At 50.6% G+C, this 14,974-nt stretch overlaps 1 protein-coding gene across 2 annotated transcripts in view; it reads left to right on the forward strand.

The window, feature by feature from the left end:
• Positions 1 to 14,974, forward strand: part of TYW1B (tRNA-yW synthesizing protein 1 homolog B) — a 91,289-nt gene that overhangs the window by 22,327 nt on the left and 53,988 nt on the right. Inside the window, exons 1-3 of one of the 2 annotated variants that reach the window (XM_066333122.1) lie at positions 1,994 to 2,126; positions 5,985 to 6,037; positions 9,029 to 9,147. In XM_066333122.1, coding sequence (XP_066189219.1) covers positions 9,032 to 9,147 — 116 coding nt within the window. In that variant the 5' untranslated portion in view covers positions 1,994 to 2,126; positions 5,985 to 6,037; positions 9,029 to 9,031. Of the gene's footprint in view, positions 1 to 1,993; positions 2,127 to 5,984; positions 6,038 to 9,028; positions 9,148 to 14,974 lie in introns of those variants that run through there. The other variant, XM_066333121.1, reaches the window with a different exon arrangement.

Consider the following 14,974-nt stretch of genomic DNA (forward strand, 5'->3'; position numbering starts at 1 on the left):
AGCAGCTGAATCCCTTTCACTGGCCCCAGGGGGCTTTAACTGTGTCTTAAAAGTGTTCAAGATGTTTGTGTTGTATCCAGTGAGTGGGATCTGAGGCAGTTGAGAGGCCAAACCTCCCATCCTTTTGGGAGGGGACAGGGTTTGTACTAACGAGAGACAGTCCTGCAGTCCCTGCTCCTGTCCCACTCCTGCTTTCAGCTCATGGAGAAATCCTTCCCAAATCATAAGCCTTTTGCACTTTTTAAGAGATTTTTTTTCAAACAAAGAGACAATCTAAAATAGGTCTTGGCGGACCTGGTAAGAATTTCTTCGGAGTTGAGCAGCTCTAGGACTGAACCTGGAGGTGTCTCTTGTCATGCTTGGGCAATCTGAAAAATTCCGCTTCACAGAGTCCCCCTTCTTTCTAGATTTTTATAAAATACTGATACAATATGAACAGGTTTCCCCTCACCAGGGAAGTTTGTTGTTGTTATTATTATTACTAACATTTTTAATTTCCAAGTATTCTTTGTGTTTTGGGTGGTGAGTCAAGCACAGCAGCTGTGTTTGAGTGTGGAAAATGGTCCTTACACGTGGTGGGCATGGATCCTGTTGTGTCACTGACCTTTGGCTCTGGTCTTGTTAAACTGCACTCTTTCAGAACCCCAGGAAATTGGGAATTCTTTCCCTGTAAACCTTCTGCTAGTGTGAGACTACCCTGAGCTGTAGTTCTAGCAGATAATCACTGCCTCAGAGCAGTGATTTTATTACAGGAGAGTTCTGGATAGCGTCACACAGAGGTGTCAGTTGTACTTTGCTCCTCTCAGGGCAGTCCTCTGACAGCCAGCAGAGTTTGGGATGCACAGTGAGGCCTCGGAGTGGCTTTCCCCAGCTCCCAGTGCCTGCACTCAGGGAAGGATGGCTCAGTCTTTTCCCTCTGGTTTTTGGCACCTTTTCAGCTACGGATCGCCTTCTTTCTTTCAGTATTGGATCTTTTGCTTTGGGATTTTGGGTCAAAGCAAACTTTTGGTGGTGTAGAGATCTGAACTGGGAGGTGTTAACCAGGCAGGGATTGTCCCCTTTGCTGGCACTGCTGGGGCACCTCCAGTCCTGGAGGTAGCCCTGAGCCCCTCAGGACAATACAAACCCTGAGGGGCTGGAGCATGTCCAGGGAAGGGAACAGAGCTGGGAAGGGGCTGGAGCCCCAGGAGCAGCTGAGGGAGCTGGAAAGGGGCTCAGCCTGGAGAACTGGAGAAAAGGAGGCTCAGGGGGAACCTTGTGGCTCTGCACAACTCCCTGACAGGAGGGGACAGCCGGGGGGGTCGGGCTGTGCTCCAGGGAACAGGGACAGGAGGAGAGGGAACGGCCTCAGGCTGGGCCAGGGGAGCCTCAGGGTGGACATCAGGGGGAATTTCCCCAAGGAAAGGGGGCTCAGGCCTTGGTGGGGCTGCCCAGGGAGGTTTGGAGTGCCCATCCCTGGAGGTGTCCAAGGAAAGGCTGGTGGTGGCACTCAGGGCTCTGAGGTGGGAACAAGGTGGGGATGGGGCACAGCTGGGACTCGATGACCTTGGAAATTTTTTCTGACCTCAAGGATTCAGTGTTTGTGAGTTTTGTTCTGGAGGTTTTGCCAACTGGAGATAGTTTGGAATCCCTGAAGGCTGTTCAGCACAGCCTTTAGAGTTGTTCAGAGAGTGCAGGTGGCGTGACACGGCTCCTGATAGGGACAGTTATGCTTGCAGAAATTCAGCTGATCTGCTCTGCTCTCAGGAATATCAGAATTGCTCAGTTATGGATGTAATTCATACATGTCCAGGAGTTTGGAAAGACTGGATGTGTGTCTGGCCCTAGTAAACTGGCAAACCACACCTTGAGCCCCTGAATGTTGAAATGTGCCCTGGGAATACAGACAGCAGTGTCCTGGCTTAGTGCTGAGAGTTCAGCTGGGTCCCTCCATGAGTTCTTTGAGTTTCAGAGAAAGGACTTTTAAACTCTTATTTCCAGGATGGAGTGGAAATGCTGCAATGTGGTTACAAAGAGCTGCGCACAGTCCTGCCCCAGCCTCTAGAGCAGTCAGGAGCTGTGACTTTGGCCATCTCTCCAGTTCTATGTCCCTCTGTGCTCTATTAAACTCCAGTTGGCCTGTCAGGGTGAGCAATCACCACATGTTCCTCAGCCTGGTGTTACTGCCTGATAACACTCGTTTCACCCCAAAGGTTGCTTAAAAGCTTAATTCACATCTATAAAAGTGACACTTAATTTCAGTGAAGTTTGGCAAGCTTCTAGGTCATCTACAATTTATCATCTAGAGCAGGATCAACTCATACCCAGCCTTCAGATGAGGTGTTCTTTCCTTTAGTTGGGAACTGAGCTGATTACTGTGAGCCTGCTTACAAATGAAGGAATCCTTTGCATATTAGACTGTGGAAATAATAAATAGATTGGTTTGTTCAGCTTTAGTGTCTGAAGGTACACAGGGCTGGGGAGCAGCAGGTCCATCAAACACTGGATTGTTTGGAAGGTGCTGTATCCAAATATCCACTTAGAGTTATTGGTCACAAGTCACAGCCCTATAAAGCAAGGGTTCACAGGGGCTCCTGGCACCCAAAGCTCCAGACTTGGGGCCATCAGGAGGATTGGATTCAAGCACCATTGGCCTTGGCAGAGCCACAGGGACGTTGTGGCAAAGCTGATGGAAGAGTGGAGCTGGCCTGAGCTTCCAGAAGGGAGGCTCAGCAGGAGCTGCAGTGTGGGAACAGGGCTGGAAACCCTCAGGCTGGCTTTGATCACATTTTTTCGCATGTTTAATTGGAAACTTTGCAGTAATGATGTGCCTGTCCCCCTGTGCTGGCACTGCTGGGGTCACACCCCAATCCTGGGGTCGGTTCTGGGCCCTGACTGCAGAGAGGACATCAAGGGGTTGGAGCACGTCCAGGGAAGGGAACAGAGCTGGGAAGGGGCTGGAGCTCCAGGAGCAGCTGAGGGAGCTGGAAAGGGGCTCAGCCTGGAGAAAAGGAGGCTCAGGGGGGACCTTGTGGCTCTGCACAACTCCCTGACAGGAGGGGACAGCCGGGGGGGTCGGGCTGTGCTCCAGGGAACAGGGACAGGAGGAGAGGGAACGGCCTCAGGCTGGGCCAGGGGAGCCTCGGGGTGGGTTTGAGGAAAATTTCTCACTGAAAGGGTTGTCCAGCCCGGGCACAGCTGCCCAGGGAGGTGGTGGAGTCCCCATCCCTGGAGGGGTTTTACTGCCCTGTGGATGTGACACTTGGGGACATGGGGCAGTGGTGGGGAATTGTTGGGCTCCGTGATCTCAGAGGGGTTTCCCAGCCAGAACAGTTCTGTGATTCTGGGACACTCCCAGTTTCTTGCTTAACCTTTTGTGCTTTCTTTTGGCCCAGACTGCTCTGCTGCCTCCTTCCAAGCAGAGCAGCCAGTGCTGAAGAAAGGCTTTGCAGTGTTGCAGAGTCTCTGCTCTCTTGCAGCAGGGGTGGAACAAATGTCCACCCTTGGTCTCTGGTATTTTCTCTCATTTCTAAGTGTCAGAAGCTTGGCATGGCCAGCACCCTGTGCTGGGTGACCACACCTTCTCCCAGTTCCCCACATGGTGCAGGACCCAAGTTCTGTGGCTTTAGGAGTTCTGCACATTTCTGCTGCTCCCTACTGTCCCTATGGCTGAGACTCCTGGCAGTGACAGAGATGAGTAACCCCCTCTCATCCCCAAAGCTGCCTGGTGTTTGTATGACTGTTTTGATGTTGAACATGTACAATTTTCTGGGCCTTTAAAGGAAGCTGTGGGTGCTCCAGATGGTGGAAGTTGATTTAAGGAACTTAAGAGAAAATGCTGGAGCTCTGGAGCTTGTCACCTTGCTCAGTTCAGCTGCTTCCTCCCTTCCCTCAAACAACTCAATAGCAGATCTGGGTGGGCATGTCCTATTTCCAATGTAATTTTTCTGCAAAACCCATCTGAAAGCCACCATTTTGTTGTTACTGACAAGTGATCTGTGAGAAAATAATCTTATATGACTTCTGGTGCTGGATTTGGAGAAATGGGAAAAATAAGACTTGGGCTGTGCTAGGTGACAGCAGCAGAGTGTGCCTTGGACAGCTGCATTAGAGGGAGGAGGAATGCAGCACCTTTTCAGCTCTCATCCACAAATCCTGTCAGGACACAGTTTAGCAGGGCAGGGAGGTCTCAGCTGAGATTAGACCTTGCTGGACAAGCTGTTTGCAGAGAAAGCTGTAGAAAGAGGCAGGACAGAGCCAGGGTGGGGAGGTGTTGGGTTCCAGGCACGTGCAGCTGTGTGTGTGTGGAACATGCCCCTGGAAGCTTGTACAGGCAGCTTCTGGGTCCCAGCCAGTCTGAGGTAAAGGTGTCCCCAAGACTGCACGTGCCTTTGGGGATTGTCCTAGAAGGGCTGTCATAGAATCCCAGAATGCTTTTGGCTGGAAGAGACCTTAAAGGGACAGGACAGGGACACCTTCCAGTATCCCAGGTTGCTCCAAGCCCTGTTCAGCCTGGCCTTCCAGGGATCCAGGGGCAGCCCCAGCTTCTCTGGGCACCCTGTACCAGGGCCTCCCCATTCTCACAGGGAACAGTCCCTTCCCAATATCCCATCTAACCCTGCCCTCTGGCAGTGGGAAGCCATTCTGTGTCCTGTCCCTCCATCCCTTGTCCCCAGTCCCTCTCCAGCCTTCCTGCAGCAGAGGTCACTCTGCCTGCATATTCCAGTGTGAGGAGATGGATCACACACCATCAGGTGTAGTGGGCAGAGGAGCCTGTGCAGGTCCCTGCTGGGTTTGAATGGCAGGAGCAGAGCATTGTTTGATTCCCTGTTAGCCCTGTTTGTGTGCACACAGTTTAATTTCTGCTTGCTGCAGCTGGTGTGGCATCTGCTGCTCCTGGCTGGCTCGGTGTCCTTGCAGGTGTGAGGGACTTTGGGATGCAGTTGCTCTTGCTGGGACCTTGCTGTGCCAGAGTTGCTCAGGGACAGATGAGCAGGGCAGGGCACTTGCGCTGCTGCTCTGTGGAGGAGCTGAAGGCCAGTTTGCTGGGCTGAAGGCTTTGGCTGAAGTTTGTGCTGGTTGGCAGGAAGAAGACTTGACAGCTAAGTTTGATATTTTTCCTTCCCTTGAAAGTGTCAATAAGAGCAGCAGCCTGCAGTAGGCAGGTGAGAGGTGCTGGGTTTGGGAACAGCCAGGCCAGTGACGTCTGAACGCCACTGTGAGGGACGCAGTGAGGCGTCTCAAATCCCTCTTATTTTTATGCTGATTTTTGAAGGGACTTTTAATCCTTTGGACATAATGGCCTCTAAGCACTTCTCTCCAAGAGGAATATAACCCCACTCGAGCAGTTTGGGTAATAATAGCACTTAGTGCTTAATAAATGTTGTGCAATTAATCCTCCTGGACCCATTGGAATGGAATTGTGTTGATCTTGGCTGGGGAATGAGGAGCTGATCTGAGCTCAGCTTTCCTTTGAGTGTGGAGGATCAGCTCCCTCCCTGTGGCTCACAGTGGGGTGGAACTGGTGAAGCTCAGGTGGGGTTCAGGCTGAGCCCTGGCTGCAGTTCCCAGCTGCACTGGGAATCAGCTCCTGTCCTGTGGGCTGGGACAGGGATCCTGGATTGTGAGTAGGAGGCTGTTCTGGGGTCATGGCTTGGGGCCAGGGGGATGCTCCTGGTTCCCTGTCCTGTTCCTTGGGTCTCTGAGCTGTCCCACAGCCTGGGTTAGCCAGCCTCTGCCATCCAGTCCATGCAGGAGTCCCTTGGGCACCCTGGTTCAAATCAGACTCAGCGATATCAGTACATGTCCCACTAAAAGAAACCATTTCAACTTGGCTGAGGTGGCTGGAGTGGCACTGTCATTGCTGGTGGTGTCACCTTGGGGCCACTGGGGAGGAGCAGCATTGAGTTCATGGTGTCAGTCAGTCTGGGTACCACTTGGTATATTTGTATGTCAATTCTTGCAGACTAAACTCAATTGTTTGATGATCTGTGTTTTGTTCTCAGGTTATAAACTCATTGGGAGCCATTCTGGGGTGAAGCTCTGCCGATGGACAAAAGTATGATCTGTTTCCTTTTCTTATTTCATAAATAAAAACAAAGCTAGCGACTTGCTCAGGTACTCCAATTTCCTGATGAAATATCAGTTTAAAATGTGCTATTATTTGCACAAACCCAAATTCCATCTTCCAAACTACAACCTTGCATTTCCAACTATTAAAATCCCTCTGCAAAGAGTGAGAATGCAGTTGTGGCACAGAGCTGGGAACATCCTTTTCTGGTTTTTCCTGCTGTTCTGCTGCTAAAACATCTTCTGCCTACTGAAATCCATGTGAGGGAAAGGTGGGAGGGTTCTGTCCCTGGTGTGAGGTTGTGGGACAGGGATAACTCAGCCATTGCCACACCTGAACAGGCACATGAGACTGTTTGAGCCCCTGTCCTGGGGATGGGTTGTGACAGTCAGGGCTCCCCTGGTTCTCAGCATTTATCAGATCAGATTTCCACGAGGAGATGTTGTTTGATTTCACTGTTGTTAATGATTTCCCTGCTCTGTGGGGTGTTTGTGGATGTGGTTGTGTACAGTGTCTGTGGGTGTGAGCACAGCTGTGTGATGCTGCTTCCTTCCAGCCTTGCACGTGGATCTTGGAGGAGCTGGAACTCAGTAGCTTTTCAAGCAGTTTCCAGACTTAAAAACATTCCCAGTAAAGGCACAAAGCCCTGGAGAACAAACTGCAGCCCCTTCAGCGTGGGTGTAGTTTCAGCTGTCCTTGGCTGGTCCGTCTGGAGCTCACAGGTCCCTAATGTTGTACATTTGGGAAGCAACATTGATCACAGAATCATTAAGGATGGAAAAAACCTTTGAGATCATGAAGTCCAACCATTTCCCCAGCACTGCCAGGGCCACCACTGCCCCATGTCCCCAAGTGCCACACCCACAGTGTAAAACCCCTCCAGGGGTGGGGACTCCACCACTGCCCTGGGCAGCTGTGCCAGGAACTGACCATCCCTTCAATGAAGGAATTTTCCTCAATATCCACCCTGAGGCTCCCCTGGCCCAGCCTGAGGCCGTTCCCTCTCCTCCTGTCCCTGTTCCCTGGAGCACAGCCCGACCCCCCCGGCTGTCCCCTCCTGTCAGGGAGTTGTGCAGAGCCACAAGGTCCCCCCTGAGCCTCCTTTTCTCCAGGCTGAGCCCCTTTCCAGCTCCCTCAGCTGCTCCTGGGGCTCCAGACCCTTCACCCACCATGTTGCAACTTCCTGCACCCTTGAGCATCCCTGGATGGGAACCTCTGGAATCAGCACCTTGTTAAGATACCAGCACACCCGTAATTCCTGTGCTGTGGCAGTGATCAGTCCTTGCTGTCTGAGCTCTCCTTTGCTGCAGGATTAACTTTGTTTCATTTTGAAAGAGCCCTTAGATGCCATCCCATGGTGGGCTGCAGAGAGTTTTCATTGCAGTGCCTGGTGTCAATGAACTGTTTGGTCAAGAGCCTTGTTCTCCTGAGCAGCATTGAGAGCCCACCCTGGGCTGTCAGGAGTGCTGTAGCATGCATTGATCCCACTGCTGCTCTGCTGGTCACTCTTACACCCATTTCTCTCTTCTATCATTTTTAGTGGCAGACATGATCACAAAATGTTTAAAGAAAAACTTGCCAAACCTCAACGTCGTGACTGAGAAAGCCAGAGAACCTATTTTTATGAAAGACCTAGACTTTAATGCAGCATGGTAAAGCCATTTCACAAAATAAATAGCAGCTCTGTGTGCTTAGATGGGCCCACACTATTTTTAGCTTAAGCAGGAATTGGATGTAAAGTCTTCTAATAAATTGAGCTGAAATCGGTTCCAGGCAATGGCTTTGCCTCAGGTTCACACCAGTGTGTGAAAGTCTTCAGGAGCCTTTGTGGAGATTTGTATCAGAGGAGAGGAGGAGCAGGACTGGCAGGATCAGCCTTAAGTAGAGTTTCATAGAGGCATCTCAGATGGAAAAGATTGGGTTCTGTCAAATCCCAGAAAAAACCAGAAACCCTGTATGTTTCAGGAAGAGTCTGTTTGCCTTAGGAAAAGCCAAATATAACTTGCTCTCCTGAATTTGTCAATCTCCCGAAGTCTCTATCATTTGAAGAATGGGTAGAATCAACAGCATTTTCCATGTCATTTAATCTTCCACCTGTACAACCAGCTTGGGATTAGCTGTAGGTTTTTCCCTGCTGTTCCTTTCTGTTGGATCACCAGGACTCTCCAGGAAGAGGAAGGCAGATTAAAAGCTGCTGTGTTACATTTCAGATTTTCTCTTGAGAGTAGTAAAGTTTCTTTCTCATTTTTTATTATTTAACTGAGTTAATGAAAGACAGCCTTTTCTGCAAGCTGCCTGCATGTTAAATAGGAGTTGAATCCTGTTGGGAAAGCTGCTGTGGTTGTGCTGCGAAGGGAAGTGCAGCATCCTGCTGGAGCCACTGTCGGCTGTGAATGAGGGTTTATAAGGTCAGGACATTTGTTTAATTTAGTGCTGCAAGAAATACTCTGCCAGATAAATGAAAAGAATGGAGTGTTCAGTAGGACAGCCTTGAAATGGATCCTTGTTGCTCCTGAGTTAGCTTTTCCAGGAACACTTCCTGCAGCTCAAGAGGCTTCACCTGCTCTTCATGGGCTGAGTCTGAAAAACTGTGGGCGAGCACATTGTTGTGCTGGAGTCTGCCAGAGAAGGGACTGAGTGGTTTAAAGTTCTTTCTCCTCTAACACAGGGATGAGTTTGACCTCCTAAATGCAGTCAAGCTGCAATGTAAGGAGTCACATTTTATAGGGAGCTGGGAGTTTCTCGGGGCAGGTGGCACTGGTGTCCCTCAGGCCTGCTCAGGACATTGCTGGACTTGGAACTGAAGTCACAGGTGGCTGAAGGGAGCAGATCCACGGCTGTGCCCTCAGTTTGGCTCCAGAGGGGGAGTTTTAACTCTTGTAGTGTGTGTGTGTGTGTGTGTGTGTGTGTGTTCCCCTGCCCTCAATCTGACCCCAGATGGGTTTTTAACTCTCATGCTGTGTGTTTCCCTGCCCTCAGTCGATGCTGCGGGGCCGAGGAGGCTGCTACAAGCACACCTTCTACGGCATTGAGAGCCACCGCTGCATGGAGGCCACCCCCAGCCTGGCCTGTGCCAACAAGTGTGTCTTCTGCTGGAGGTAAGGCAGCCAGGGCTTTGGCCAGGGTGGGGGCTGTGTGGGACACAGGCAGCTGTCCCTGAGCCAGCTGTGCTCTGAGGAGTGTGGGCTGGCTGTGTGGTGTGCACACCCCCAGGTGCTGAGCAATGGCAGTGTCTTTGGAAATTGGACCATTTTCCATATTTAAAGTAGCTTCACTCCCACCAATTCCATTGCTCTAAACAAGTGAAAAGTGATCACTCAGTAATGGTTGCGTTCCAAGAACAGCAGCTGATAAATCCTAGAATCACTGAGGTAGAAAGAACCATCCGGGATCATCCAGTCTGAGCTGTGCCTGATCCCCACCTTGTCACCAGCCCAGAGCGCTGAGTGCCATGTCCAGCCCTTCCTTGGGCATCTCCAATGATGGGGACTCTAAACCTCCCTGGGCAGCCCCTTCCAATTCTTGACAATGCTTTCCATGGTGAAATTCCTCCTGATGTCCACCCTGAGGCTCCCCTGGCCCAGCCTGAGGCCGTTCCCTCTCCTCCTGTCTCTGTTCCCTGGAGCACAGCCCGACCCCCCCGGCTGTCCCCTCCTGTCAGGGAGTTGTGCAGAGCCACAAGGTCCCCCCTGAGCCTCCTTTTCTCTAGGCTGGACAATCTGTCCTCAACTCAATGACTTCCTGTTGGTGGTGAATTCCTGAAGGGAGGGAGCTGTGCTGGATCCAAGCTTCTCTACCACTACTCACTCACTCCTGCCTGGGCTTCCAAGGGAGGTGTGTGCCAGGCTGGGGGAGTGCAGGGTGGGATTGGGAAGAGGCTGAGGCTCGGCAGAAATGCCAGCAGTGACGTGAGAGTGCCTGGAGTGGGAGGACAGGGAGGTTGTGTTTTGAGCTCTTTTGTCTTCCACCCTGCTAAATCATCCCATGGGAGCTGTACTTCTTCTGGGACTTACACCTTACCCCAGGCTGCCAACGACACCCATTCCATCCCCCAGCCTGGAAGATGGTGGTCCAGTATGTCAGTGAGTATTCCCTGGGCAGCCTGGGCCGGTGGAAGGTGTCCCTGCCATGGCAGGGAGTGGAATGACATGGGCTTGAAGGTCTCTTCCCATCCAAACCATTCTGGGATTCTGTGATAATGTTTCCATGCAAAACCAACCAAATTTCTCTGAGTGCCTCTAATTATCTTTCATAGTCATCATGTTTTAATAATGCAGACATTTCATGGGAGCATCTAAAGGACTGCCCTAACTTGTAGGGCTCTTAAATGCTGTCTCCCATGTTCAATATGAGCATTGGACACTGGGCATCTTCTGCAGTTTGCGTTTGGGAGTCTGCTCCAAAGTTCCTTGGTGCTCTGGATGGGCTTTCCTCATACCCTGGCTGGGGAGGAGGCAGCAAGTGGTACCTTTACTGTGCAGCTTCTGCTTTGCTTCAGAGCAGGGCAGTGACTGGGAAGGGAAACCTTTTGCTCATGTCTGTTTTCCACGTGGTGTGCATGGAGTCCTGCAGTGGGACTGTGCTGGGAGGGACATTGCCCTGCCTGTGCTTGTCCCTCTGTCCCCACACACAAGGTACATGCTAAAGAACAAGCAAGAATGTTGTCAGGATGAGAGGCTTTGTTCCCAGCATTGCTCCACAGAGCATTTTCCAGTTTCTCATCTAAATGCCCTCATTCAGGACTTCCTGGCAGCGGCCTGGATGTGGAATAGGTTGAATCAGGGAAATCCAGCAAGTGTGAACTGGGGAGTGCAGAAAATGATAAATGAGACAGTACAGATTTATCAATAATTGATAGATCAGTCCATTAGTGTAGAGACCCAGAGAAGGTAGCACTGTTCCCTGTGTGTCTAACTCATCATGCTGTCACTGTCACCTGTCACTTCAGAGGGATCTGGCAGCAGCAGCCTGATGACAACAAGTGCTGCAGTGCTGATTTTCCTGATGGCTACAACCTGAATCACTGAGTGGAAGGAAACAGCTTCCCAGGGCACTGAGCTCAGAGGGTTTAGCATTGATTCATTTATTTCCCTGCTGTGGGTAAGGTGGGTGGCAGATGTTGGACTCTCCCATATGGAATGCAGCTGTCTTCAGGCCTCCCCTGGAAACTGGAAGGTTTCAGTTGGAAGATGTAAGGCTCAGTTTGGGGCTCATCCCAGGACCTTAAGCTTGACTTAAACCAGAACTGCTTTTAGCTCCTGTGCCTGAGCTGCTGCAGTCTTCCTGATGCTATGAGAGGGATCTTGCTCCCTCCTTGCCACACCCAATCCCTGTTGATCCTGTGCCAGCCCAGCTCCCAAACCCTGCAGTCAGGCCTCTCTGTACTTCTTGTTTTATCTCCTACACCTTGAAGATTGTTCAGCGTGTGGGACTGAAGTGGAAGTGCAGGCCCTGGTGGATGGGCAGGATAAACAAGGCAGCTCCTGAGCAGCAGGTGCCATCTGTGCTGGTGCAGACATGTGAAATCCCAGTTTTGATCTGCTGCTGGCAGAATGTTGTTCATACAGGTTTTGTGCTGGGCTCCTCAGCTCTGCATGCTGCCTTGCAAATAAAGCTGCTGGGATTCTTTCTTCTTGATTTCTTCTTTCAGGATGTTGACATTTATGGATTTTGCCAATGTTTCCAACTGCACAACCACCATCCTCTCCCTGGATGGCTGAAGGAAAGGCCAAGGAACTGGTTTATTCTCTCTTCCTCACTTTGGCAAGAAATGCTACAGTTCAGCTGCTTTCCCTGGGAATTGGATATCACTGGAATTGGCTGGTCCTGACTGGCACATTTTGGCCCCAAACCAGTAATCATGGAATCACAGAATGGTTTGGGTTGAGGCCTTTAAGGGCATCAGTTCCAACCCCTGCTGTGGGCAGTCACCTCTGCTGGAGCACATGGCTGGAGCCAGTATTGAAACACCCTCAGAAAATTCAGGTTTTGTCAGAGGTGTGACTTCACTCTGCATTGGATGCTCTCCTTGTCCCCCTTGTCCCTGGGAGCATTCACAGCTGCGAGGGCCCCCTCACTGGCTCGTGCTTCCCTGCCTGTCTGCTTCAGAGAGGTTAGGGATGCAGGATTATGTGGCAGCTTTTTGTGGGGACAGGAAAAGCAGACTGGGAGATGGGAACAGGTGGAGCTGTGTCAGGTAGGATTTTGGAAAAGGCTCTTCCCTCAGAGGGTGCTGGGCACTGCCCAGGCTCCCCAGGGAATGGACACAGCCCTGAGGCTGCCACAGCTCCAGGAGCCCCTGGGGATGCCCAGGGTGGAATTGTTGGGGTGTCTGTGCAGGGCCAGGGGTTGAACTGGGTGGTCCTTGTGGTCCTTTCCATCTCAGGCTATTCCGCGATTCTCCAAGGTGGATTGTTTGGTGTCCCCCCAGGCAGCACTGAGGCTTCCATCAAAAGCATTGAAGGGGACACCCCACACCTTAATTACTGCAGCATCCCCAGTCATAATCCTATCCTCCAAGGGAGTCTGTCACTCTCCATCCCTGCTCCCAGCTGCTCTCACTGGGACTGTGTCTCTTTAGCTTAATTGCCTAAATGGAAATGTGCAAGTGACCAAATCTTTTAATCAATTAGAGCAAGTGTGGGTTCGGAGCTCTGTGACATCTCCCTGCAGCACAGGCACCAGGCAGACCTGATTTGATGATGGTTTTTGGCTTAGTGTCCAAAGCCCAATCAATTATTGTGGAGAAATGGAACAGCTAAATAAGATTTAAATTAATAGGGTTTATTACTTTTGCATCTGAGGAGGAGTGAAACCAGACAGAGTGAAATATCCTGTGAAGAAATTGGCTCGTATTTCTTCTGCTGTAATTTTAATACTTATACCTGTGCTTGGAGGTTTCAGGTTTTGCTTGTAGACAGCAACTGAAGTTGTATTCAGACACTAAATCTGTGGGTGGCCAAAAGCCAGGCATCACAGTAAACCCTGCAAAATACAGAGATTAAAAATTAATGGTCTTTTGCAGGAGAAGTTCTTAACGTCATTAAAAAATTAGGAAGAAACTGAAAACAGATGAAAACAAAAGCTTCTCCTCAGTAACTTGATTCCAGAGGATAAATTCTTCAGGGAAATGGGGAGTATTGATATCAAAGGAGTGGACACTGAAGGTTTGGAGCACCTGGAAGCTGAGCCTGAAAACTCAGAGACTCTCTCTGTTCTCCTGGACTTGGACTTCTTGGACATCCTGGGGCTTACTACAATCAGCTCCCAAATTCATGGCCTCAGTAGTGAATATAAACAGATTATGGGCTGTGAAATGTCCATGCTGGCCTTGGTTATCCCTACAGGGGCTCGTGCCAGGTCCAGCAGTCACTGATGTGGGGCAGTGACTGGGGGCTTTGAAAGTGAATTTGCACTTTTGACATCCAAGTGAGTTTTGGAATAGTGTGGGAAGCTGTGCTGAGCAGGGTTTAGGGATGGGGTGGGTGGACACAAGCGCAGGATACTGAGCATCACCTGCCTTTCAGGAGATTCTGCTCTTCAAAGAGGGAGCATCTCAGAGTTGGGATGAGCTTTTCAGCATGGGGCATCTTCCATCTATAAGGTTTCAGTTGGAAGAGAATCACAGAATTCTTTTGGTTGGAAAATTAATATCCTTGAGTCCAGTTGTTTCCCCTGCACTGCCAAGGCCACCAGACCCTGTCCTCAAGTGCCACATCCATGGGGCCCTTAGACCTCTCCACCACTGCCCTGTGACAACCCTTTCCATGAAGAGATTTCCCTTAATATCCAGTCTAAGCCAGCCCTGGCACCCTCTGATCCTGTCAGCCAGTTTATCCAGCCTGCTCCAGGGTGACTATACCCTTTCTGGGGAAAGCACTTCATTCAGATTCTTGGTTCTAGTCTCTGCCCAGCCCAATCTGGGGCCCTCTTGTTGCTCTCAGGAGGTGCAGAAGACAAGGTACAGCCAGGTTTCAGATCGTACCAGCAGGAACATTAAACATGATTGGCTTGTGCATTGGCCAAGCTGTTTTTGTGGTCTCCCTCTTTCTGCTCCCATCATTCCAGGGAAAGTCCTTGTGATCTATTTTATGTGTCCTTTCCTGGTCACGGCTGATGTTTTGCCTTCCACTTTCTGCTGATGCCCCTGTGTTTTTGTCTCCTCCTTTTGTTTGCTGCTGGAGGCTCACAGGGCTGAAGAAGAGCAGATTGATTTTGTTGTTCTGTCTTTGGTTTTTATTGCTGCAGTTTGCACTTCTGCCTTAATAGAGCTTCCAAAACTGCCACTTCTCCTGAACTTCTTTTCCCTTAAGTTCTTCTCCTCTGGAATCTCTCTGCTGGCTCTCAGGGTTCACTGAGACTGCTTCTTGAATTCTTCATATTTTTATTCTGCTCCTGCTCTCCCTGCGAATGGTGTGCTCTGTCCTCTCATGTCACTGCCACCAGCACTTCCTCACCTTCCTGTTCCCCACCAGGTATCACGTTGGGTCAGTCAATGCCTGCAGTAAATGATATTTTATAGCTGAGCTGCATCTGCCCTCAGAGCTTCTTAATAACCATTTGGAGAATGTATAAAGCAAAAGCTGATTTATTAACATAGCCCCCAAGTGACTGAGGAGGCAGATCACAGCCCTGGGGAAGCTGCACCTTCACAGGGCTCCCAGGACCTGCCAGGGACACTGGGAATGCTGTCCCCTGCTCCTGGTGGATCAGAGGTGTGCTGACCCTGCAGGGGAAGCTGGATGGGAACAGGCTGGGTGGATGGGGAGACTCCAGGGGAGCCAGCAGGAGCTTCCCATAATGTTCTCTGCAGTCTGTGGGGCTGTGGCACTGAGGTGTCTCTCTGAAGGAGCAAACCAAACGTGTTTCACACCTGGAATCTCTGCTAAAATCAAGGTTTTCTGCTGTGTGTGGGTTTGGGTGAGA

This window comes from Sylvia atricapilla, chromosome 20 (assembly GCF_009819655.1).
Source record: "Sylvia atricapilla isolate bSylAtr1 chromosome 20, bSylAtr1.pri, whole genome shotgun sequence".
Lineage (NCBI taxonomy): Eukaryota > Metazoa > Chordata > Aves > Passeriformes > Sylviidae > Sylvia > Sylvia atricapilla.